At 41.1% G+C, this 27018-nt stretch overlaps 1 protein-coding gene across 2 annotated transcripts in view; it reads right to left on the reverse strand.

The window, feature by feature from the left end:
- The window catches only part of GSK3B (glycogen synthase kinase 3 beta), a 150345-nt gene that overhangs the window by 19838 nt on the left and 103489 nt on the right, over nucleotides 1-27018 (reverse strand). For both annotated transcript variants that reach the window (XM_086464530.1, XM_086464522.1), the window contains exons 7-8: nucleotides 19478-19575; nucleotides 6945-7040 (exon numbers count right to left, since the gene is read on the reverse strand). In XM_086464530.1, the coding sequence (XP_086320656.1) occupies nucleotides 6945-7040; nucleotides 19478-19575 (194 nt within the window). The remainder of the gene's footprint in view (nucleotides 1-6944; nucleotides 7041-19477; nucleotides 19576-27018) is intronic.

The raw sequence follows: 27018 nt of genomic DNA on the forward strand, positions 1-27018 counted from the left end.
GGGTTAAGTGGCTTACAAATGAGCCAACACAGAGCTGGGAACAGGACCAGGAACTTGTCTCCAAAGCTACTTCTTGTTGAGACCACACACTTATTACTGAGCTCCCTCCACTGAGGACCCAGCGGAGACAGAACAAGTTAGTGTTTATTACCCAGTGCATGTGCTCGGCTTCTATCAAGCTCTAAAGAAAAGCAACAAAGCTAAGCAGAACAAACCAGCTCCCCTTCTTCTCACAGAGAACACCCAAAAATATACCTCTAGAAGTACTCTCAGCCTCGGTGTGACAGCCACTATGAACGGCCTAGACAGATGTGTTGCAATGGGACAGCTAAACAGATGGTACGTTGCAGAAGACATGTTAAACTTAGCATTTGATTTCCATAGTTGCACTGATGCAAATCATGTCTTAATGTTACATTAGTGCTCGCTCATTTATTGTTAAGCAGTACTTTTACTGCATACAAATTGGGCAAAGGAAGGGTAATTTACCACCCGACAAACCTGGCCTCTTTTCTCATGCTTTAGATGGAGATAAGAGATTTACACTGTCAAAAATCATTGCTTCTACAAAAGAAGCTGGGAAACGTGAACTTCGCTGAAAAACTTGTGGTTTTTTCTTCCTTTAAGTTAGTCTCCATCAGAGAGACTAACTTACTCTTTGCTTGGAAAGTCATTACACACCTTCAGAGAGAGGTCAGCATGGTTTCATGGCACAAATCACTTCCAGTTCATGCTGGAAAAGCCAGTTCTGCCCTTCCCCTGGCCACACAGGTCTGCCCTGTTCCCTTGTCCCAACACTTGCAGTTGGGGCTGAATGGTCAGCCAGGTAAGAAAGGTGATCCAAATCGTGAACATTCGTGTTATTCAAGAGGTTCCTGCTACTATACAAACAATAATGCAGAAGGCAGGCATCAGGAACATACAAGGTGGGAGGTGGAGAATTGACCCTCGTTCCATGATGAACTTATGCCAATTATGAAACTGCAGCCAGAGAAGCATCTCCTCTCCACTGCACCTTTGTAGTTCTACAAAAGCTCAGACCCCAGTCTTAGAAAGAAGAGTTTGCATTTTCAGCTTTAATTCAAATGCAAGTCCACTCACAAGACTTCTGACAAAAGAATTTTTGCTTTCTTTTGTCATCAGTTATAATTAGAAGTGACAACACGAGCTGTCTATTTATCCATTTCACTGTTTGGTGTTCTTTCTCAAATCTACAATATGAGCAGTCACTTTGGAAGCACTACAAGCAAAACAATCTGCTTAAAAACCAGACAAGAACCAGGAGAGCAGGAGTAGGACAGGATGAAGACATGAAAGTGATTCCAGAGGGTGGAAAAACATGCTCATGAGAGGGACCAGACTCTTTATGTCCCAGTCCCAGAGTGTGGGGAAGACAACAGGACTGCCTGCTACAAGCACAGAAAAACTTGACATTCAGGGTAAACATTACTATGGTAAAATGTATACAAAGAATACACACACACACAGAGGATACTCAGACTAAAGTATTTGCCAAGTATTTTATAATAGTATCAGAAAATATTTCTTAATACAGGCAGAAATATGGATCCTAAATTCAATACCCAAAGCTACTCTACAATACAACCAACTGTGGTTCTGCACAACTTCAGCTGAAGCCAGGAGTGGCCAATTGCTTTGGAAAAGTGCCAGAAGGGATGAGAGCTAAAGCCTGCAGTTTCATCTTAGACACTGTTTTCCTCTGTTATAATAATTTGGCTAGAAGACACAGACAGAAGAGCACTCTGAAGAGTGTAAGTAACAGAGGAGGGGGGCGGGAAAGGAGGCGCTTACAAAGTTGGGAGGGATCCTGCTCTAATCTGCTGCAACTTTATTGTGATGGTGAAGTCCTGCAGAGAGAAGTCCTCATGTATTCATCCACAAGAGTGCACTGCAGAAGGGCAGAGATGCTCAAAACTCATACAGACATGACGGTTTACTCTCTCTCTCTCTCTCCCATTGTTAAATAAATGAGTCCTGTCTTCTTCATCTCAACACTGACTTGGAAATTATGATTCATAGACCAGCTAGCTATAGATTTGGGGATGGTGACTGAAGCCATTCTTTTGAGTACACTCAAACTTATCTCACCAACTGCATATTTAAAAAAGTGCTTGCATGTGTTAACAATCTTGCAAGTGCCTTCAGAACAGGAAAAATAAAGGTCACTGAACTACAGCACACTGAAGAGATGCACTGTCCATTTTAAAGAGCTGCCTGCAGTGGAAGCTGCTTCCATGTCTATACAATGGAGACAAGGCAGAGGTTATGATCTCACTAAAGAAAACAGCCTTTGCTGAGGTACTGTTCTGCTGTCATGAACCATGGGCATGCTTGTAGCTCAGTAAGTCAGTCAGTTCATTATACTGCCCTTACTAGCAAACATGAGGAAGCATCCTTGGGTGGGGAAAAAATTCTAAACGAGTCATGTCCCCCATGCAGAAGAGGCCTAAACTACATAATTATATTACATTTACTAAAACCTTACTCAAATAAGATCCTTCACTAGCTGGATGCAAGGGGAAAGGCGAGCTGTCAGACGGACATTTTTCATATTTCTGGAAATAATCACAGCACCGTCTTTGTTTTTCATAACCCAAAGGATTTGAGATCTGAAGGTAGCATCTGAGTAATGCTAGGATCAAGGCCAGCTGTAATGGGGCCATGGTAAGCAAGGTCTACTTAACACAAGCTTATGAAGCATGCATTTAGACCTTTCATCAGCCACCCCACTGTCCCTGCCCCCCTCCAAAAGGGCTGAAAGCTTCAGAGAAAGCTAACCACCAAAGCTGAACTTCAACAGCCCTGTGACGTATAATCTTGCACTTTGTCTCAGATTTTCTTCTTGGCTTTCCAGTCACACAGTTATAAAGCATAGATGAAGCTTAGTCAGAAGAGAAACAAGTATAAAGATCAGTAGCAGAGATCAGACTGCACTTCCAATAAGCAAGAAGGCTCAAGGAGTTGAGGTGGCTGAAAGGCATAGAAGGAAAGTTCTGACCTAACAAAAATCAAGAGCAGCAAAGCCTCCAGAAAGGGTAGAAACTGCGATTTGGTGAGCTGATACAGTTGGAAAAAATGGACAGGTTTTCAGACCTAAGATAAACCTGAAGACATGATTGTGTGTCTAAAAGCCTACCTGTTTTTTTTCCAACTGTATCACTCAGTCGACAGATATTCCCCACCCCTGCAAACCCTTGCTTTTCTTGTAACTTAATGCTACTTACTCACAGACCAAGGCAGACAAGCAGTAGGATGCACCTCCATGAATACAAAATGTTCTATACTAACTGAAAACAAAAGGAGGTCTGGATGAAAAGAACAGCTATGCTACCAAATTAAACACTGTGGTATTCTGAAGAGGACACCCCCCCCCCAAAAGAACCAAAGTGTCCCAGATTCCTCCTTTTGGGGCTGGGGTGCCAGAGGAGAAGAAGAAAGTCCTTTTTTGGAAGAGGTGTTTGAAAGATTCTTTCGCTAGCCAGGGACACACTGAACATCATCTGCATCACGCACCTAACTGATATAAAAACACGCATGTGCTTGGGCAACACAGAGCTATCTTGGAGAGAAGAGAGAGAGGCCTCTGTATGTTTTATAATGAGAGGTTCCACCTCTTCAGTTACAAAAGTACTTCAATCTCACATTGTCAACGTCTTGAAAAACCAGCCTGAGAACAGTTTGCACCATAAACTTGCATTATTGCTGCAGCACAGAAAAATATTTTAGTGTTAGCTTGACTTCTCTCCTAATCTATGAAAAAAGACCCTTGTTAATTTGAGATCTCTTTCTTCATACTACTACGTCACATTGAATATCAATACTGTATTCAGATGATACCAATCCATTTCCACAAAAAATCTATTTCTACAGAAAATTTATACATCTAATGAAAGTAGACTTCAAATTTCCACAAAACCTGTGCTTAAAACTCCAATTTGAGCCTGAAACTGAATGAAACCGAGCAACAATATTCCTTCACGAACTCATCCTCATTCAGTCTCAAACAATTTCTCCAATTCTTTAAAAAAAACAGAACCTATTTCATTCTGCTACAGCACCAGCAACCATTCTTCTTCACCTAGTAGGTAACAGCAAATGTAGCAGATTACACCACCATAGCAATACTCAGTAGGAAAATAATGTATCTGTGCCTGCCAGAAAAAACTAGAGCGCAAATCAGAACCAGGTACATCCAACACAAGTCCGTACTGCAGAATTTCAGATGCAACCTACAGACACTACAGCCTCCAAAGAAAATTCTATCTACACATACTTTTGCAGACCCAGAAAGTTCCTTGAAAACAAGAGTGAACCATGGACCTTACAACCTGTTCCAGACTGCACAGAAGAGGTTAAACACCTAGACAGTAGCTAAACATGCACCTTCACTGGGCATCTCCACTGCATGAAAGTAATTCCAAGTAGGACCTACAAAACCCTCAGCTTTGAAAAATACCCATGCTGTATGAAACATCACAAAGTAACAAGGAGAATGTCCTTGTGTCAAAGAGCTTATAGCAGGCAGTGACTACATTCTCAGTAATTCTCTCTCAAACATGCTGAAAACTAGCTGCCTGGAAGTTCTTCCACACAGAAAAACCTTAACTTCTGTCTGCTGAGCCCTCTGGTCATAACTAGTCCACAAAATCAACAACCTTCTAACTACTGTAGTCTTCAGTAATTCTTTAGCTTAGATGGCAAAGGTTTGTACTTTTGAGGCTGAACTAGTTCAAGTTCTGCTGGCAACTACCTGTAGCACTCCAGCTACATACACAGTTATAACAAAAAAACATTTGCACTTTCACTTCTTCAGTCACTACTTTTCTGCTCATTAAACAGCCAGAGTTGAGAAGTGCTTTTTCTCTCGTGCATTTCAATTCTAAGACACAGAAGCTCAAAGAGGATGCACAGGCCCACTGCCTTGCCATCAGATGTTACACCAATACAGCTGGCTAAAAGACCAATTCTACATGATACTACCACTTACATCTTTTCACAGCTCAACTTGCTCAGAATGTTGAAAGGAGGGGATCTTTAGAAGCAATACATTGAGAGGATGAGCATCATTACCAACACCATGCTGGATAATCCATTTTGTTAATTTAGCATTTGTATAACAAGAAAAATACAGAACTCACAAATGAAGTATCATGTAACCCAACTGTAATAAACTGCGGTTTAAATGCTGTTCTACACCCAGCCAATGTCACAAAGAGTGGTGCGCAGAAAGACGCGAGAACGAGAAGCTATGTTGCAAGCACAGCTCTCTAAAACTAACTGTATCCTAATGGAAAACGTAGATTTGATCTGGCAAGCTCCTCTCAATTCTCTGTAATTGACTTAGTTTCAATTGTGATCCTTTAGAATGACCAAAACCCACATTCATATAAATACAAGGAAGTCTCAGTTTCTTCTTGAAGCTTTCATTTGCCGGAAGATCTTTGTTGTGGTCTAACAGACCATCAAGTGCATACAGATGATTCTTAAGACTATTCAGGCAGAAGATGAGTTGCATAGCTACCTTAGATGCTCAACTCCATATATCTTTGCACTCCTACTCCATTGCATATTAGTTTAAAACCACCCCCACCCCCCCACCCCCAATCCAAACCCCTTCACTTCAGGAATTCAGATGTGACCCTAATATTCAGTGCCATAAGGCTTTTTGGACTCATTCTTGCGACTTTTACCATGATGGACATCAAAATGGAAGAGACCGCTGCCAGGGATTTCATTTGCCCTAATTTTTTCCCCTGTTGATATAAGGTATTAAAAAGCCTTGCTGGATTTACTGACCTCTCATACTATTACGAACCATTTAACCAACACACAGCAACTCCGATATGGAAATACAACCCGGCGATTAGTGGGGAAAAGGAGAATAAAAGTGGTGCGTAACTCACTGGAGAGCCTATGACAAAAATAGTGACTCGCAGCACCTGGCCTGGCATGTACCCATTGCGTACGTGACCTGCTATCAGTTAGCGCTAATTAGTTTATCCAGAGTTTCTACTACCACTAAGCATTTGATCCGAAAGAGTCTGACCTGGACATGTGCTCAGCTAGGAATGCAACCCTTCTATGCATGCGCACTACTTTCTTAGCAGAAGGAAATCTGAGCCGTTAAGATATAATGAGAATATACCACAACTACATCAGACATTTCTTAAGCAGCAAGAAAGCATTAACTACCCAGGCTTCAATTGCATAAGACTCGATATTTAACTTACTCCACACCCAAGAGGCTAATTAAATGACTGCTACCCTGTCCCAAGTCAAATATTCATCGTTCCTTGAGATGTGGAAGACAGCTTAATTGTGTGGCAATGTATTTGTTTCAATGCTAGCAGTCTTCTCTTTGATCATGGAGGTTATAATATTGTCTGCATGTACTGCAGCAGTGTCTCCTTGTGAGAGCTAAGTAACAAGAAGTCTTAAGAAGTTAACTCCAAGAAAAAACAACCCTCCTCAGCAGCACATCCATAGGAGTACAAATATAATAATATCTATGTGAGAACCAGCTAAGAAAGTGACTGTCAGCCCTCATCACATTATGTAACAGCATTACAAAAGCATCACACGTATCACTGGAACACTTTCTCATTTGTAGGTGACTTTTATGCATATCAATTTATAGCATGGCAGGATTTAGATACATTGCAGTCTGCTATAAACACACACACCATTGTAAAAAAAACCCAAACCCCATCTGTAGGCAACCTCAAAAAACCCCAGACCAATAGACATTACAGTGCACTGCTTCAATACCTTCTTCTTATCTACATCAAAAGTTACTGGGTCCCCAGCTTACTTAATGGCATCCTTTTTAGACTGAAAGCCACCAAGCCACCGAATAAACTCAACTCCTTCAATTTTCACTTTCAGCCCACATGTCTGTATTATTCAGTTCATAATAGACTCACCTTAGTCCATGGATGTGCCTTAATCTGAGGGAATTTGAATTCAGTATAGTTTGGATTCATTTCTCTAATTTGCTCCCTTGTAGGCGTTCCCAGAACCTAGAAAGCGGAGGAAAAAAAAAGACTAATTGTTTAGATATACTTCATGTTCATATGGTAATGAAGAGAGCAGTAGAGCCTATCATATATTTAGACAACTGAACTCAATCTGTGTAACTATTAAGTTCATATAGTGTTGAGAAAAAAAAACCACAACAAAACTTTTGCAGAGCCATTAAGTTGGAAGGAACTTCCCTCTTCGGGGAGCTTGTGTTCCAACCCCACTGCTCAAGTAGGATTAGCTGCAGCAGGTTGCCCAAGACAAGGTCCAGCTGGGCAACCTCCATAGAAGGAGACCTCACAATCTCTCTGGGCAACCTGTTCCAGTCTTTGACCACCCTCACATTAAGAAAAAAAGTGTTTTCTTGCATTCAAATGAAGTTTCATGTATTTTACTTTGTGCTGATGCCTCTTGTCCAGTTAGCAGGCACCACTGAGAAGAGTCTAGCATTTTCCTCTTCATTCCCTCCCACCAGGTATTTATACACATTGATGAGACCCTCCTGAGCCTCCTCCGCTTCAGGCTGAACAGCCCTAGCTCTTGCAACCTCGCCTCATACGACAGATGCTCCAGTTCCTTAACCATCTTTGTGGCCCTTGCTCGAATATCAATAGTCTGTTGCTGGTAATTCAATTCATGCTCCAAGCCCAGCATCAAAAATTCAATTATCTTCTACAGTTTTTTAGAAAATTCAAGCATCTTTCTCAAACTTAGTGATATTTCAATGGGGAAGAGAGTTCACTCTAATTAGACTGTTATGAAAAGTACTGCCGAACACATTCAAGGATTGCAGCTCACTACATATGGCTGATTAAGGATCAGACCAGTAGCACAGATTGCATTACAAGTCATAAACAGCAGCCCTCTGACAAGCTTAAAAGATCAGTCAGTTACTGCTGGGGGGAGCCAGACAGGTTGGCCCCCCTCCCTGAACTGTGTGGGTTTTGGTGGTGGTTCCCCACCTCAATATTTCCACATGGAAGATAAACTTAACTTAAACCTAACCTAAAACCACCCTGGCTTACTTTTACAAATTTATATTTCTTATTCCCAGAATCCGCACAATGTTATTTATACATGTAAATTAGTAGTTGTATGAGAAATAACACACAATTGCACATCTCTTTGTAGGGGCGGACAGATTTTTGAAAGGAATTCAGAAATCCCTTCAGGGAATAAGAGGGACAATATGGCATTAGTGCTTTCTGTTCAGTTAGCACTAAGCATAGGACAGTCATTGCCTTCTATCTATATATAAAAACCACAAAGCATGTTCAAGGAATCCCATTGTTTTCTGCTTGCACGCAGTTGCTGGGTATCCTTTTGTTCTGCAGAGAGCAGTGGAGAGGGCAGAAGGCAGAGGAGTCACTCCTCTACACTCAGCTCAGGTTCATCTTCCTATAGGAGCCCCGTAGCCATGCCACTCTCGCCCCATGACAAATCTCTTGCCACGCAGATTAGCATAATGTTATCACCTGATCTCGTGAGGCTGCACTATCACCATCAGGAAACAAATGATCTACAACATGACGTTAGCACTCCACCTTACTGCTTGATAGAGAAAAATTTGGTTACGTATTCTGGTATCTATGAACAATTTCATTCTGTTAGAGTGGAAAGTACACAAATGCACTCTAAAGAGTCAGGTAAAGGGGTAAAAAAATGTTAATTGCTGTTTAATTAATTTGTACAACAGAGAAACTATCATCAAGTATTACAAAAGGAACTTGGTATCTCTATTATTTAAAATATGAACTTTAAGACACAAACTAGAACACCTACCCACAAATCAATCTTTTAAATAAACAGAGCAGCAGAGGTAATAAGCCCTGCAACTTGTTCAGACAGTTGCTTCTTGGTAACATATTTAACCAACAAGTTGTACAAAACAACTGATCACATAATTCCCACCTTCACATCATTGACCAGCATTTAACTCTCACCTACTCTAAAAGCCAAGGGTTACCTTCAGAGCTTACAGAAAATTTTTCTGTGCATGTCTGAATACACTGGGTTTGCTCACACGGTAGAAAAAAGGATGTCTGCAGGATTCCATACATTTTACTCAACTTTCAAAGGAAAAAAAAAAAGAGTTGACAGGAAAACGTGTCCCTCTCCTGCTGGTTTTCTGTCTGGTTCTCCCTCAGAACACTGGCCAGCCAGCTGCCAGCCCTGTCAGGATGGCGCTGCTCTCAAAGCTTTGATGGTCATCGCTCTCAAAGGTTTCCAGTTCTAAAAGATGAGGGGATTTCACACCTGCAAATATTGTTGTCACCCCCATTCAGGATAAAAGTAAATTTTCAAAACCTTGGAAGTGTTTTGCATTAGTTATATTAACTTCCTGAAAAATTACGGATAACCTGTATTGCTCTCCCACCATTTCTAAAGTCTACGTTTTCAGGCCTCCCACAGGACTTTTAAAAAGCAGGTTTACCTTCTTTACCCTCCTCTTCCTCAAAAAATTCCTTTAATAGCCTTTCTAAGAAGAGGCAAAATGTAGATTTTTTTTTTTTTTTTTTTTTTTTAAATATATAGCCAAAATTCAGCAAACTGGCTCAGTTGCCAAGGCTGCTCAGAACAGGAGCAAGTATCTTTAAATAAAGACTGCCTATAGCATCAGAAAGAATACAGCTCAGACAGGCAAGGGAAATTTCACGGAAGGACCCACAGACAATGTCTATTCATACATTTCACTAAAAACACAGCTGTAACTCCAAATGATGGGAGGGAGCAACTCCTAAACTCAAGCACACGCATCTAAGCAACAGCGCTTAAGGTCTCATGAATGCTTAGAAAAGAAGGTACTGAAGAGGGATTGCCTGACCTTTCAGTTACATAGCAGCCTTTGACACACAAAATAACTGTACAAAAGGAAAAGTGACTTATATCAGCCACTCAGTGTATTTACTTTGTTCTCTCTGGACTGTAAAGCCAGATTGCGCTTTCAATTTGTACTGAAGGCAGATTACAGAAAAAAAAAAAAAGGAAAGTAGATAGGAAGAAGAATGGAAGTTTTAAAGACTGTGTCAAATTCAAATCACAATCCAGAAGAAAACACATGGGATGAATAAAGTGATAAGCTATAAAATTGTACCAGTACTTGACACATCTCTAAGAGGTCCTGCAGTGGACCTCTCCCCACCCACAACACACTAACACCAATTGCTAGATGATTTTGAAATTGTAGCTCACCAATTCACACCGAGTTTTCAGCATATTAGGAATACATTTGTAATGGGTTTGCGTGGCAAGGTTTTGGTAGCGGGGGGATTACAGGGGTGGCTTCTGTGAAAAGCTGTTGGAAGTTTCCCCTATGTCGGATACGGCCAATGCCAGCCCACTCCAAGATGGACCCGCCGCTGGCCAAGGCTGAGCCCATCAGCGACAGCTGTAACGCCTCTGTGGTAATGTGTTTAAGAAAGGGGAAAGTTATTGTGCAGCAGTAATTGCAGCAAAAGAGGAGTGTGAATATGTGAGACACATTTCTGCAGACACCAAGGTCAGTGAAGATGGGGGAAGAGGAGGTGCTCCAGGCACCAGAGCAGCAATTCCCCTGCGGCCTGTGGTGAAGACCATGGTGAGGCAGGCTGTCCCCCTGCAGCCCATGGGCGGTGGAGCAGATGACTGCCTACACCCCGTGGAGGACCCCACGCCAGAGTAGGTGGATGCCTGAAGGAAGCTGTGACCACATGGGAAGCCTGCACCGGAGTAGGCTCCTGGCAGGACTTGTGGAGAGAGAGAAGCCCACACTGGAGCAGGTTTGCTGCTAGTGACCCCATGGAGGGGACCCATGCTGGAGCAGTTCATGAAGACCTGTAGCCCATGGGAAAGAGTCACACTGGAGAAGTCATGGAGGACTGTCTGCAGTTAGAGGGACCCCACACTGGTGCAGGGGCAGCATGTGAGTAGTCCTCCCCCTGAGGAGGAAGGAGCGGCAGAAACAACAGTGTGACGGACTGACCGCAACCCTCATTTCCTGGGCCCCCGTGCCGCTTGGGGGGGAGGAGGGAGAGAAATAAAGAATAAAGCTAAGCCCGGGAAAGAAGGGAGGGGTGGGCGGAAGGTGTTTTAAGATTTGAGTTTATTTCTCATTACTCCTCTCTGAGCTAATTGATAATAAATCACATTTTTCCCAAGTCGAGTCTGTTTTGCCCATGACTGCAAATGCTGAGAGATCTCCCCGTCCTTATCTTGACCCACAAGCCTGTTGTTATATTTTTCTTTCCCCTGTCCAGTTGAGGAGGGGGAGTGATAGAGCAGCTTTGGTGGGCACCTGGCACCCAGCCAGGGTCAACCAACCACAACACTCAATTAACCTTGGTGAACAACAGCAATCATTTGAGCTATTGCAAAAACTAGGCAAACCTCTTTTTAAGAGTCATGTATTTGACTGCCATTTCCATTTGAAATGCAAAGGAGAAGCGTAAGTTACTTTGCACATTTTTGGCAGAATTCCTCCTTGAAACACCAGCTCTTGCTATACCAACTCTGAAAATACCATGGAGCAGATGTTCCTTGAAGAGAGGTTTCACAGAATCACAAAACGGGTGAAGGTGGAAGGGACCTCTCGAGGTCTGGTCCAACCCCCCCAGCACAAGCAGCACGGGCAAGGGCCGGTTGCACAAGACCGCTTCTGAGTATCAACAAGGATGGAGACTCCACAGCTTCTCTGGGCAACACGTTCCAGTGTTTGACCACCCACACAGTAAAAACCATTTACCTGTGTTCAGATTGAATTTCACTTGTTCTAATTTGTGCGCATTGCTTCTTGTCTGTCATGGGATGCCAAAGAAAAGAGCCTGGCTCCCTTTTCTTTCCACCTTCCCTTCAGATATTTCTGTGCACTGATAAGATCTCCCCTGATCTTGCAAAGTTCAGACAGCTTTTAAGTAGTACAGGGTCCAATACTGAATTATTCAGGTCCACACAGATTAGCACATACTACTCTACTTCTTGGAGACAGTCTTATGAAAGGTGATATTGCCAAGGAAAAGGTTGTTGGTGGGTTTTTTATTGGGCACTTTTTTAACCAAACCACAGTAAGTACAAGAATAACAAAAACATAGCTGTCTGATGGAATCAATAGTATCTGGAATGAAGGCTAAACTTTTGAATGAATGAAGGGGGTCTGCATCAGACTACAAGGGATCTTCCTGCAAGTGAAGACAACAAATCAACTAGTTTTGCTCTTCATTCCTGATTGTCATCATCATCATCTCTTAAATAAAAATAAACATTACCTACTAAGAATAACTAAAGAACTCACTTGCTGAGAAGACAAACACTGCTCTGATTCTCTTAGACAAAAATTGAACACAACAGGTTTCACAATATTTTCTGGAAAGTTTTTCCTTGACATACACCTGTAATAGATGAAGGTCCCCAAGTAATTTTTATTCCATGAATAGCATTCATGAAGGTAGGGTAATGGTATGTATCTCAAGCAACTAAGAGAAAAGCTAGAGGCTCCCAATAATGTCATCCTTACCATACGAGAAGGGGAGATTCATGAACAAGGCATAAGCCCTGAATTTGAATACAAATAGCATAAAGGTCATCATTTTATGTTCTTGTAATTGAATTTTCATAAGAGAAAAAGATTGATGGTATTCAGCTCCAAAAGACACCTTAGTCACACCCCAGTACCGAAGACAGCTGCTGCTCACACCTGGCTTCACTGTGCAAAACTGAGCCGAGTTATTTATGACCAAACCCACACTGTTGCATCACCAGAAGAGGAGGAAACTGCAAGGGTCTCAACAAACCCCAGTGGAATAAAGGCCCTTTCTGACAACCGTTGTTACTGCTAAACCTTTGCCAAAATGTAAAAATAGCTTCAAAGCATAGGGATACCGATGGTTCAGAAGCTCTGGCTGGTAATGACTGAACTACAGAGGGGAGAAGGTGGTTATTTAAATCAAACCTCTAGAAAGTCATGGTTACAGTGATATGGTGATCTTCCTTGGGAAAACCATGGAAGTTCACAAGCAAATGTGCTCCACAAAGTCTGGTGTGTATGGCTTACTACGTGGCATAATCAATACTTCTGCAAACATGTGTGCACCTCTTCAGAAAGCTGAGAGGTGTGCCAAATAGTTATTTGAAAAATTCACAGTGCAGGCATCTCGAGTAGTAAACATGGGTCAGCTTTGAACTAATACTTCAAGAGTATTTCTGTGGTAGAAAATAAAGTGAACTTACTCATTTTATATACCCTTTCTTTGAAAAACACTCTGTTGTCAAACAAAATGAAAGCATATTAAATATAGAGATTTCTTCTATTCGCAAACACAAAAGCAGTGATACATCAGCAACAGGAAGAAATCCATTGCCATTGCTAACATGAATATAATTGCTCATCAACTTTTTTATACTGCCTGCCTGCAAGCACTCGAAGTAATGAATTACGTGAGGCACCGGAACAGCCAAGTTGTGATGTGGGGGGACACCTGGGGAAAAAATGCCAGGAGACTTCCCTTAGGGGCGAGCCTGTGTGAAAGCCAACGTCGGATGCAGGCAGGTCCTCGGCACAGGTCCACATCCAATAAACTGAAACATGCTCTCCTACTGCTTATTCTCCCTGAAGAGACGGCTCCTGTCTCCCCATTAACTACTGCGACTGAATTTATTTTATTTCAAAAACTGAGCTCAAAATAGAACCTTGACATTTGAGCATGAGCCATATATTATAATTGCAGTCTATATTTAGTATTTGGCTCAGTAGAACCGTCAGAGTCCAAGAAGTTACACAGAGATAGGATTCCTGATACTATTGAGCTTGTCTTTTAACATATTTTTTCCCCTTGTCCCCCCTAACCCAGAGAACTATGAGAAGAAGACTTTATTATTTCTCTTCAATTACCATGAAATGCCAGTTTTGGTGCAAGGAATAATCACAGTCCAGTAGGAAGCAAAAAACCCAAAACAAAGAAAAATCTCCCCCACAACCATTTCCTGCAGTTTTCACAAGTCAGTTGATGCATCTCATACTCTAGATTGCAGCATATGGAAAAAAATATTTCTGGCAAAGACAACGCAAGGCAGATTGGCAGATGCTGTCCTCCCCATGTCCCAGGGCTGCTCAGACAATTATTGCTGCTTCATTCTTCTGACAGAGATGATTTTTTTCTTCTTTTTCCATCTTTGAGGGGAGTAGGGTACTAAACAGAATCTTTCAGAAGATAATTATCTTAGAAACCATTACACTTCCAAGATTCCCTTTTTGCAAGGGCAATAAAGAGTAACCACCGTCTGTGGGAACTGTGGTTGAAAGTGTTTTAGTTTGGAGGGGATATCCCAGCCAGTTTTCCCTTGACGGTTTCAGGGTGCTGTAGAATGACAGGGGGGGGGCCAGGAGCAGGAATGCCCCCAACTTCCCAACCTTTCACAGGGGGCATGACAGTCCTGCAAGACATTGCTGCTGCACTGCAAGTTGTGCACACAATATTGGAGATTTATGAAGGAGTCTGCCCTGACTGCATCTCCAAAAATCCTTTACGGTCTAAGAGCTCCTTCTATCGAGCTGTATTGGGTGGGATCCCACTTGCACAGTGGATTTTACATAGGGAAGTGGCAACTGCAACCTTCTTGCGCTGCTTGAAGGAGGAGTTTCACCCTTCCATCGGGGGACAGGACTGTATGACCGCTCTGAGGTGTAGCACATACTCGTAAATAATTTCTTTACGCAACCACTGACGAAACCCACGCTGCCACTATGCCTGCTTCAGAAACTGAGAGCATTTCTGAAGATGTCACTCGAAAGCCAGTAGGGGCATGAATTTTAATGAATATATCAGGTTACTCACTTGAGATATTCTCAGCGATGGGATAACCTAACATTTGGAAGAGCTAGCAAGAGCTAAAAATAAGGAGGAAGAGTCACCATTCAAGATCAAACTGTGGAAAAAGCACAGCACATAATTTCTGTCCTGTAATAGTGTAAGTATTCAAAAAGAATGTTCTTGGGTTAAATTATTTCTTCAGATGGAGGTCCAAGTCAGTATTTCCCCATAGCAAGTATCATTTTGTCAAGGGTAAGTAGTCAAAGATCTTTCTCCCCCAGCCAGACTGAGAACATCTGGAAAGACTGTCTTCAAACAAATATCAACAATGGAAAAAGAAGCTAAAATGAAGGGGACTGTCTTTTGATTCACGTGAATGTGATGCTGCAGTTCTAGAGGGGTACAGTTTTCCAGAGCAGTTTGCAAATATGCAATAGGCCTGGAGAAACTCCAGGGGCAACTGGATGGAGAAGATCTTGCAAGACTGCTTGAAATGAAACTGTGAAGACTGCTGAAAGTGAATCAAAACCTGACAAGTGCCAAAATTGCTTCTGATCCGGGCTGAGGACGCTGGGCATGCAGCCTGCAGGAAGGACAAGCCATGCCGACTGATGTATCACAGAAATTCTATCTTCATGAACACAGCTACAGAGGGGATGTCATCAAGAACTGCATGAGAAGGGATGACTAGTTTAAGGTGATAGCAGCATGAAGTCATTCTCCAGCCTAATGCAAAAACTTCATACCCAGGTGTAGCATCCAATTACTGTGTTGTGAAATGAACTCTGGACAATCAAAGCTAAGTAAGCAACTGAAGAGAAAACTGAAAAAGCTATCTTGGCTCAAACTAATGCTACAAGAGTGTCTGTGACTCAGTCATCCTGAATTGATAGGAACCAGCAAAAAAGTTTCTAAGCTGATCTCTCTTGCAGTGGAATCAAGTAAGTTTAAGGGATGAAAGTCAGATGCATTTCCAAATGTGTGGATAAATATTTTTTTTACTGTAGCCCTTTTTGGGAGTTTAAAATATTCATTTTCTCTGCCCCTAAGTTTCAGACATACAGTTCCAAAGTAGCTATCTGAAAAGCATGACTCCAAGATAGTTAAACAGTAGCTCACAGATCTCAACCTGCAACCTTCTACAAAGTTCATTGCCACTCCACCACCAGCAGATCCCACAGCTCTGCTTCTCCTACAGCCAGCTAGCATTAAAATAAGTCTAGTAAGTTTTAAATAGTAGTATTCTATGGAAATGGATGAGGTGGATACCATCTGTAAAAATATTTTAAAATGAATCCCAATCTAAATGAAATCTTATATAACCTAACATTTTACATGTTGTACCCAAGACTTAACATTTCTGGTAATTTTTATGCTGCAGAATTGCATAGGTCTTCAACTGTACTGAGGCTGCAGAACTCAAGCTCACTCAAACACAGCTTGCAGTTTTTATGCTAACCTTTCAAATCTAAGTCAAATTTAAGCATCGCACTAGAAGTGGAGAAGTGCAGAATGTTTTGTGACTTCTTTGCAGATTTAAAGAACAAATCTGCTCAATTTGATTACTGGTCACTTCTAAAGGATACATAGTAGATGGGCAGGTCCCAACAGCTACAGAAGGGAAAACTGAGGACCTTACTTTCTACTTTTTCCTCATTCTCAAAAGGTGCGGAAAAATTACTTGAAATCTGAGGTAAACATGCTGCTCTCCTGCTCCCACTATGAGAAATACTTGTCAGTGGGTATGGCATCACAAGGAAAGCACCTCATTGTCCAGTTCATGCACTTTGCTACACAATTTCTCAGAGTTGTTGATTTTGAACGCAGTATTCTCAATTACAACACTCTCTGTATTCTCACCTTAGCTTTCTGACAGGGCTTTTCTGAATAGTTTATACAAAACTTCACAACACAAGATCTGGTAGACAAGGGTGTTGAAAACCAGTCCGCTTCCGCAGTTTGCACTCATTTTCTCTTCCAGTGTTGCCTTAAGAATATATGCTGCCTCAGTAACAAATGTACGGGAAGAAAAATATTCATGGCACCCACCCATTTGAGCTCACATTTTCAATCACACGTCCTTAACAATTCAGTGAACATCCTTTTCTGTGACTACTACTGTAATATTTACAGCATTTGGACTCTCAGACTTTCCTAAAACATACTGTCTCAGTACTGTAAGTTTTTAATTGAAGAGACCAGGCTTACTATAAAATGGAGTTATCTCTACATTTGTTTCACTTTATTTCTACACGTAGAGGGCTACAGATCTAACAGAAGAAGAGAAAAACCACAACACAGGTGTGGATGATCATTCAGTATCACCCTTTCTACATTTAAAGAAAATTATTCAGAAACTTGTATCTGGGGAGGTGAAAATCATCATCTCAAGAAAGCAGTAATTTACTGAAGTTCAAGCCTTTACTCTGGATACTCCTTTGGCTGGCATGAGAAATCACATTAGTTTGCCAGTACTATGAATTCAGCTATGAACTGGTCAATAAAAGTTATCACACTACTCATGGCAGTGTCATTTAAAGAAATCACAGATGGTACATAGGCTATCAGCAATTTTATTGAAGTACTCTTCTGCTTCAATACAGCTTAACTTAATCAGAGCACATATGTGCTATAAAATTTAGTTCACAGATGTTTACTTCCAGTAATGCAGAACTGAAAACGTCCAACTGATGATAACAGCTTCTAGCAACCTTTGAACCAAACCACAATCTCTGCTTGGCAAGCATGTCAATAATGAGAGGACATTTATTCCCTGATTATTTTACTTCCACGTTATGAAAAATCAAAGCAATGGTAAGGCAGAGAACTATGGTTTTGCTGATAAGACCTCTCTGCTCTCAGATTTCTGACTGAGCCATGGAAGGACTTACAGGACTGTCACCGTGATATACACAGCTGTATTTACAAAAAACTGTAAATGTAGTTTCTCAGGATTGCAGACATTAATCAAGAAACAGGATTATTTAAAATTGTCTGAAGGCAAACATCACAGGTTATCGCACAAGCTCCTGAGGAAATTCTGGCCATCTGAAGTGTTCACAGGAACCACTTCACATCTCACAAAAACAGCATAGCAGAAAGCAGCACACCACTTCAAGACACTACTCAAAAGGAAAAAAATTGTCACTTGTGTCATCATCAGCCCTACTTCTGACTTCTGACAGCAACTCTAGTGTTCTGCTAGTGCTTCCTATGTAAATTGACCCAACTTGGATACGCTGAGCTTGAAATACACTAGGCAGAAAGGCAATAATAAAATTTAAAAAAAAAAATAAAAAAAATAAAAAAAAAAATCAAGAAAGTCAGAGGAGGGGAAGTAGATGCAAGACACGGAGCCGCCAGAGGAAAGTTGTTGACTGGAGGCCTTCCAGCAGGACAGACAGAAAGCCACTGTAATAGAAGCTCAGTTTACATGGTCAAAGGCTAAAAGAGATGTGGTGAAAGCTTAGAAGAGTCAGAGCACGCCCCATTGAGACTGGAGAGCAGGCCACAGCAACGCTGAGCCTCACCAGCCCATGTCCTCCACGCAGGACAATGACCGCTTGGTGTTGGTTGGTGTCATACTCTCTGTTAAGACATGGACAAAGACACCAGCAGTTCTTCTAGTGAAGAATACAGACACAAGTAGGAAGTTCCCCTCTTCCACCCATTCATTCTGGTTTTGAGGGAGTTTTCACATGCATGCCACACAAATATATATGTATCAAGGTAGCAGCCAAGTGGCAAGACAAAGGAGGAAGTTGTCTTAACACAGTCCCCTTAGGGTGATGAAATCACTGAAGCCCAACAGCATGTGCACACATCTTATCCTCTGTAATACTCCCATCTTAAGTGCATAGTACAGATTCAGAGGAAAAACATATTGCTCTCTAGAAATCCTGCTTCCTTTATTGCAGAAGTTGAAGGAGGCGGGGGAGGCTAGGGTGCTGGGAAGTCAGACACCAAATCTTCTAAGCTATGAATTATTCTTCCATGCCTCTAATTTGAGAATCACAGAATATTCACAGCTTACCAAATGAAATCAATCAAGATGTGTTTGGACATAAGTGATAGATGTGTTATGTATTCTGCAACATCAGGTCTTTTTCACTTGAAAAACAAGACTTTTCAGGTGGAAGGTACCTTTGCCCTACATTTCCCAATTCTCCATCTGCAAAAAGGAATGCCCTTTCTCACCTTTCACCTCAAAGAGCTGGAAGGAAGGAAGGAAGAAGAGAAGGCTACATATGTGAAGAATCTGGCACAAAGAAATTTAGTAACGCTGTTTTCAAAGCCAAGTACTAATTGCATGCAACAAAGGAAAAAGACCCAGATTCTTAAAGAATGAAAATCACACATTAATAAATATTGGCTCAGTATGTAAGCACTCTTTCCAAGCACACTGAAAAGTGCAACCCTTTAAGAGGGAAAAAACCCTATATCATTAAAAGACGATATATCATCACTCATGACTGCAAGAGGGGCAAATAAAGATCATCAAGTTCTCAAAAAAGCATGAGGTGTTTTCAAACACGGTTTACATGCAACACCCTGTACAATGGCACAGAATATACGTTGACAAGTTCGTAACAATGCATGTTTTCATGCTGATACCCAAGGAATAACGCAGTCAAAACAACACTTAAATTACATACCTTGATTATTTCCACCAACTGATCCACACCACTGTCACCTGGAAAGATTGGTTGTCCTAGTAACAGTTCAGCCAATACACAGCCTGCTGACCACACATCTAAAAAGGGAAAGTGAACGACAGGGAAAGGTATCAGTAAAAGGTACATATTAGGCCATTTATATAAAAAGCAGCAATCTAAAGCTAGCTACTTCATTCTTTGTCACATTTAATAGCGTATATAACACAGCTAAAAATTAAAAAAACATCCCTCTCCCAAATGTTCATCTAGAAAACACAGATACCCGGCCATAAAGGAATGGTGGGCAGACAGTCTTAGAAGTCAAATCATGAAGCACTGGGAACTGGAAAAGAATGCTGAATGCCAGAATACATTGACAATAAAACTTAAACATGTAGGCAAAAAAACTGAGAACACTTGCCACCTGAAGATTAAGAACTTCCCAAAACCCTGAGTTGTTTTTAAATCACATTGATCATGAACTATGCATAGGTATCACCCACCACAACGACTCATGTTTTCACTCTTTCTGAATGTTAAATGGACTCATTTTTTCGTCCGTATATTGAAAGCATATATACACTAGTAGATGAACCAGTACTCCGAGTATTACTTGTATCCTATCCTGCAGCACATGTTGATTAAGGGATCTGGGAGACAGCCTCTCTAACTCAGCCACATCAAAACCTAATCTTTATCCCAGTTTCAATTGCAAACTTGGCTGGACAGCAGAACTGCAAGTCATAGATCAGGTCAACAGCATCCATTCAAGAAGTCATCAACTGATTTTCATACATATACCAAAAGCCACAAGTAGTCACTAGCAGCTACTCTTCTACATGAAGAAAATTTTCATAACCTATTACAGGTATATCTTCTTACATATAAATAAGTCAATTAAATACTACAACAGCAACTTAAGAATGTATCTAAGTGTACTACAGAATATAGTATTTTATTTTTGAAACACTTAATTTGAATGAAAGATCTAATGAAATAAATGCAGCAAGACCGCATAGCCGATGTTTGGGAGAATCTGCTGTAACTGCACTCCAAATACTGAAGTTTAAGCTGCTCAACACCATAAAATTATTGCACCTAGATGTAGAGATAACTGATTCTCCAAAAAAAATAGACTGACTATAAGGTTTTCTAGAAAGTCATCATTTGTTCAACATATACCTGAAACCTTACACTAAAATCTAACCTCAAACGAGCCATCAGATTTGTAAAGCCTACAGGCCAAAAGAGAAAAGAACAAAACCAGTCACCCTCCACCCATCTCCCTTTGAACTCTTGCCTACAAAATTTTAGAGCTAACCTTCCCCCATGAAATAACAGCAGCATCACCACAACTCAAAACCCAGAGAATTTACCTCCTGAGGCCTGTTCCAACCTGAGATAGCTAACTCGCGACAGAGATCCTTATTCTGCTAGGATATTTGAACTATGCCATTGGGAAACAGGATACACACAACACTGTCAGTTGTAGCTATAAGATCTGCGTTAGAGAAATGTCTCAAAGTTCTCTACACAGTCTATTATCACTTTGTCACAATCACTAGATTCTGATGCAAAAAGATAATTAAAAAAAACCTTTAAGAAATTCAAGAATGATAACAAAATAATTTGCATGGTAGAACAGACTTTTCCTTCCCCCATTTCTAAATGAAAGACAGGGGGCCTATGCAAAAATACTCCCCCCTCTTCTCAAGAAAGATACGGCTCAACCGGAACATCTGGTAGACAAAAAGCACTGCTCATTGCTGCAGCTTTCAAAAATCATTCACCTCAAAGTCAAATGGATGCATTTTTTCTTAATGCCTTAGTACAAACATTGCATCAGGGTTTACCCTAAAACGTAACTACTTACAATACAAAAAGCAACCAGAAATAATCTGAAGTTTGAGTTTTGAATTTCAACAAGTAAACATACCAGATCACGCTTTTTGATCTTTCAGTCATATTTAGTAAAAGCTGATATGGCCACCAAGGTGCTAAGATCTCTTTTGGACAGGACAACTGGAGGCATCACGTAAAGAACATTTAATTGCATCTGACTGCTAAACAATGTTTCTCTCTGATAGCTGCTGCTGTTGGACCAACACACACAACAAAAAGATGATGCAAAGAATCACTTTTGATGTCATCCCATGCATATTGGGTTTTAGGAAGTTACACAACAGTTTATCAGATAGCAGAGATTTCTTCAGAAGTACTGAAGAAGCAGATTACATGTATTAAACAGTCAGAGTGCTGTAACATAAAAATCTACTTGAAGGGACCTTTAAAAGGTTTTGAAAAAGCTCAGTCCTTTACACTTACACTGGCAATACAAAACAGGCAGTACCCCAAAGCTATAATTATATACAACTTCAATCCTTATTTTGCACTGAAAAAGAAACAATATGTGTGTGAAGGGAAAGTATTTGACAGAACATACACAAACCCAAACCTGACATAAGAGTAAGTCAGCATTTTCAACTCACTTCCTTCTAAAATTTTGAAGCTATGCTAGCATGATAATTTTTTTTTTTTTAAATTTTTTTTTCCCCAAATTGGACTGTGGCTTTTAAAAACTGTTTTAAATAACATTCTGGTCTGGCTGCTCCATGAAGTTGGCTTTGTGCTGTTTTGTTCTTTCCCACTCTCCCTAAATGCCTTTGCACTCCACCAGCCAATTTCAGACAAGTCTGAACGGCAGACATCTCGAATCCATTACAGAAGTTTAGTAAAAAACAATGGGGAGAGCAATGCACCAGTGTTCCTGCTGAGGAGAGGACGGCTCAGTCCCTGCAGGACATGCTGGGCTTGCTCCCACCCTGCCAAACTGCAGCTGCCACAAGTTGAAGGATGTGCAGGTGCTTTCTCAAGCAAGGCGGCCAAGCAGAAACAGCAGAGGGTACAGGAGAAAGCTGAGGGCATCACAGGGGGAGAGAAGAAAAAACCAAATGATGCAGGTCATGAGGAAATAGCTGGGGAAGTCTGAGGAATACTTGCTGTATTCATGATGGGTTTAATCCACCAAACATACAACAAATCCATCAGAAACCAATGTAGTTGTTCCTCATGCAGTGAAACCTTCCAAATCGGGTGATTTAATGCCTTGTTAAAAGTCTATTTAGTTTTCCTTGATTATCCCTGCTAATGCTTTAAACACACACTGAAATAAGCTAGAGGCACTCCAAAATCTCCAGTTTTTTTTTCCAGGAGTGTAATTTCACTGATTTCCAAATTAGGACTTGGGCAATGTTCCCTGGGCAAGGAAGTGAACAAATCCTTGAAGCATCCTCAAAGAAAGCCAGAGAGCAGAGGCTAGCTTCAGCAGCTCCAAGCAGGGATGGCAACAAAACACAACTGACATAGGTGTTTACACAACTCTGTTGAGCAGTGTACAATGAGGAAGAAACTGGGAAATTTCAGCTCTGCTGAAACTTGATGCAATTTATGCCATCGACTTTAACAGGACTAAAATTTGGCTCCAGAATAGTTTACCTTTGTTTTTCCCATTCAAATCTGGCATTTTAAAATTTATCTTCCAAATTTGGACGGTAACGTTTTTCTCAAGCCTGAAGTAAACAATGTACTAAATTCTGTATTCAAAAACGTTACTTAAGAGAAGTGATAAGGTAGTTAATGTTAGTTTTTGATAGCTCCTTCCAGGACCCTTTTCTGCCTTAGCACTTTCACAGCTAACTGTTATAGGTTAATAATCTTTCAGAGCAACCTTGCAGTGTAACTACCTGCTCCCATGGGAGGAGAAGCATTTTCCGAACTATTTCATTTTAATATGTGCAATTTAATTAAGGCAAAATTAACTATTATTCACATGCTTCAAACTAGTTAATAAACAAGATCAAGAGAGAACCTTAACAGAAAACAAGTCAACAAATCATCCTTATGCCAAACTAGTTGGGACAACGTGACATTTCAGGACAAAATACTGAAAGCTACTAATTTTAAGTAGAAAACAGTGGGCAAGGCTACTTCATATTTTTGGTGAAATGTAGTCTAAACAATATGGACAGTAAATGCAAATGCCAGCCAGAAGCAAGCTTCAGATAAGCTTATTTCAGATAGCTTTCACACATTATAATAGTAGCTAATGCCGTATCTTTTGTAGACTAAAGAACACTTAGACAAATTCCATTATCACGTGAACTACCTGCATTAATTTAAGCACACAAAAAATCATATAGCCTCTTACCCTACAAAACTTTTCTTAAATTACTTTTCTACTACTTTATTGATCTTCACAGTTGTTAGGTGTACACTAACTTGTGTAATAATATCCACTGTATAATTCTCTTGCTTTTGAATGCCATTCCAGCACTAGAGAATGTAAGAAAACGAAAATTTCTCTTTAGTTCAGGAAGGGGCATCCAGCAGGACAACCTGCAAAATACACTCCTTTGCTATAATTCTACAAGTGGGCAATGGTCATTTCCAGTTGTCTGTGACAGAATACCCTGTCCATAAATTTCATTTTTGTGATCTCAAACTCTGCCTTTCCAAGCTGAGAAGCTGGCCCTCTTCACAGCATGAGCACCATTCATCGTTGGCTCCTCTAACTTGTTATTTGGAGGACATGAAGGGGGAGGGGGACCCCCCCCCCCCCCAAAATAAAGGTAGAGCCTGCTCCTGTTCACTTAATGAAAAGTTCTTAATTTGTACTATCTAACACTTTGAGGCACATTTACAGTTCTGTGGTTGGTTTTTCCCCCTCCCCATCTATTAATCTCTGCCTCACTATCCCTTGATCTTGACGGACTTCCTCCGTCTTGGAGGTGACTCAGAGTTGCTGCTCTGGAACCTGCGGAAACAAATTAGCAGGGAAGAAACCAGGAGTCAAAAAAAGCAGCCCTAGGAAGTCATAAAATCAGCAGCTTCTAGCTGCCAAATGCCAGAGCCCAAAGTGCTTTTCATTGCTGCTTGTTTGGAACAATTTTTTGGGATGTCAGGATGAGAGCAAAATTCTGGATTATGGGCGTGAGTGCTACGCTGGTGCAAGTTTTGCACATCAAGCCACCACAGACCCACAGATTATGGAGACAGAATCAGGCTGAAACCTGAAAACGTTTGGAAAGCCATGCTTGTTCCAGTACTTGGAAACACCGGTATCTTTATCCTTCTTCAATGAAGAGACGAAAGTACAACGACAGGTGATAGAATAGTTCAGGAAATTAACGCACGTGCTTATTTTCAGCATTGGAAGTTGCCATTCCAGACACAAAGGCAAATACTTTTCACTGTTTGGCAACAGGTTTGGGACACGCCTTGTGATGCTTCTGCCCCAAGAAACTCTGAGACAGCCCAACTACGCACGCCTCCAGAGAAGCTTCTGCTCCAGACTGCTGAGGTGAAATACTCTCTCCCTCTGTCTTAGCGCTCGCTAGGAAAGTGAATGAGTAACTTCATGATGCTTATTTTTGGACACCCCAAGAGAAGCCAGCAATACAGCCACGCAGATCAATCTTTCCCTGCCAGTGGCTATAAATGTTCCCTCTGGAACGCTCTCAACTCCTGCCAGCACAGTGATGGAAAAAACATGCTGAGATCAGCAGACCAGAAGCACCACCACGTTCTGGTGAGCCCTCCGTTGCCCCATCACCTAACTTAGTAAAAAAAAAAAAAAAAGGCATGTAAAAAGCATGTTATGGAAGTAATGCTTAACTCCACAGCTTCTTTTTATATAAGAGGATCATGTGGCAACAGAAACATCTGCACCCATCCCTGCTCCAGTGCCTATGGTTGTCCCAGGATGTTGCAGGGGAACATGGGCAGCCATCCCACAGTTTTTCAGCAGGCAGAAGCACCCATGTGACCAGTGCAGCCAGCAGCACGCCAGCAACATGCTCTGGGATGGTCTAACACACACAGGCCTGCAAGGAAGAAGTTTCAGCCAAAACACTGTCAAGGGATAGCTGAAGGGCTTGGTTAGCAAAAAAAAAACACCAACAAAACACAACATCAAACAAAAACACTCCTGCAAATCAGCTACAGGAACAAAACTACATGCCATCCCCAGCAAGCCTTAGGGACATGCACGCACGTGCAAAATTCAGTCAAAGGTGCACAAAGGCCCAAATTGTACAAGATATGAAGGCACCCGAGTGACACAAATGCTTGTGCCTGACCACTGAAAAATCCTTTAAAATTGTAACACAGGCAGACAGAGCTATTACAGGCCTGGATTGTAATTATTTGGCACAGGGATGATTATCTAAAACCTTGAGTAGGTCATTTCGCAGGTCATTATTTTAACAATAGTCCCAGGTCTGCTGGATGACACACACAGAGGCATTAACTGCAGTAAATGTGTTTTGATGCTACTTTTACTATCATATATATTTAAATACAGCACTAATGTAGTATTTCACAGAAGTGCAACAAACACTACCCCTGGCTGTGAGTTATTTTTAAACTCTAACCCAAAAGATTCCTTTAAGTCATGCACTCGGATGAAACAATCAAGATCCTAGAAGTTAAAAGCCAGTTTACAGTTCTGTTGTGATATCCACAATAAAAAGACATCCTGGAACCAACCTGCTACACTGAAGAACAAGCAACGTCACATGGACAAATTCACATGTTAAAAGACAACCTAGATGAAGCCAGACAGCCTAATGCAATTCCTGGTTACAGTGCTAAATAAGATGACTGACTACTGAAACGGTCACGATGCAGGCTGGCTGTACTGTCAGTCCTGGCCCACCACAGTGTCACTGCCTAGGCTTAAAAACCAATTCTTGCTCAGAAATACTTCCAATAACTACTACATTGCAGTGTACTACATATTACAATCACAAGCCCTACAGTACTGTTAGCAAACAACAAAAACTTTAGGAAAACAACTGTATGCCTCACAGATAACGGACAAAAAAAGTTCTACTTAGAACAGTTTTTGGCTTCACATTCTTCACTGATTTTAGTTTTAAACAGAAGAGTGAAGATTGCTACCTTACACGTAAGCGCAGTTTTTGTTACCACACACAAGTGGATTCCTACACAGAGAGTAAGACTCTACAGCACAAAAAGGCTGTTGTTCCCTATATTTTCAGCTATGAATAAAGTACTGATAATTAAATGTTCCTTCCACTCCCTCTCTTTTAAGAAACCTATCTGTACTTGTTGGTTGGTGTACAAATAATGTTGGTTGAGCAATCTTATGTGAAATAAGGAAAAGCTCTCACTAAGCACTGTTGCTGCCTATCTAGCAAGAACTAAGGAATATCCTGGTAATTTACCATCACTGGAAACAGCAGCATCACAAAACTAAAACCCTACAATTTCTAACGTATTGCAAAACACTGGAAAACTGCAAAGTGAGTTTGTAAAAGCATTTTATTACTTCTCAGCTTCCAAATGCAAAGATTCTGTTGAGAAGAAAGTGGAGGGAGGAAAGGATAGGAAGGACAGAGTACTTGCTGAACTTCAATTTTCAAGCTATTCTGTGCAAGTTTCAGAGAAGGGGCTTGAGAAGACAGGGTTTGTGGGGTGGGGGGAGTGCGGCACTGGAAAGTCTGAACAACAATTGAAAT

The sequence above is a fragment of the Leptosomus discolor genome, chromosome 1 (genome assembly GCF_034619465.1).
Source record: "Leptosomus discolor isolate bLepDis1 chromosome 1, bLepDis1.hap2, whole genome shotgun sequence".
Classification (NCBI taxonomy): domain Eukaryota; kingdom Metazoa; phylum Chordata; class Aves; order Leptosomiformes; family Leptosomidae; genus Leptosomus; species Leptosomus discolor.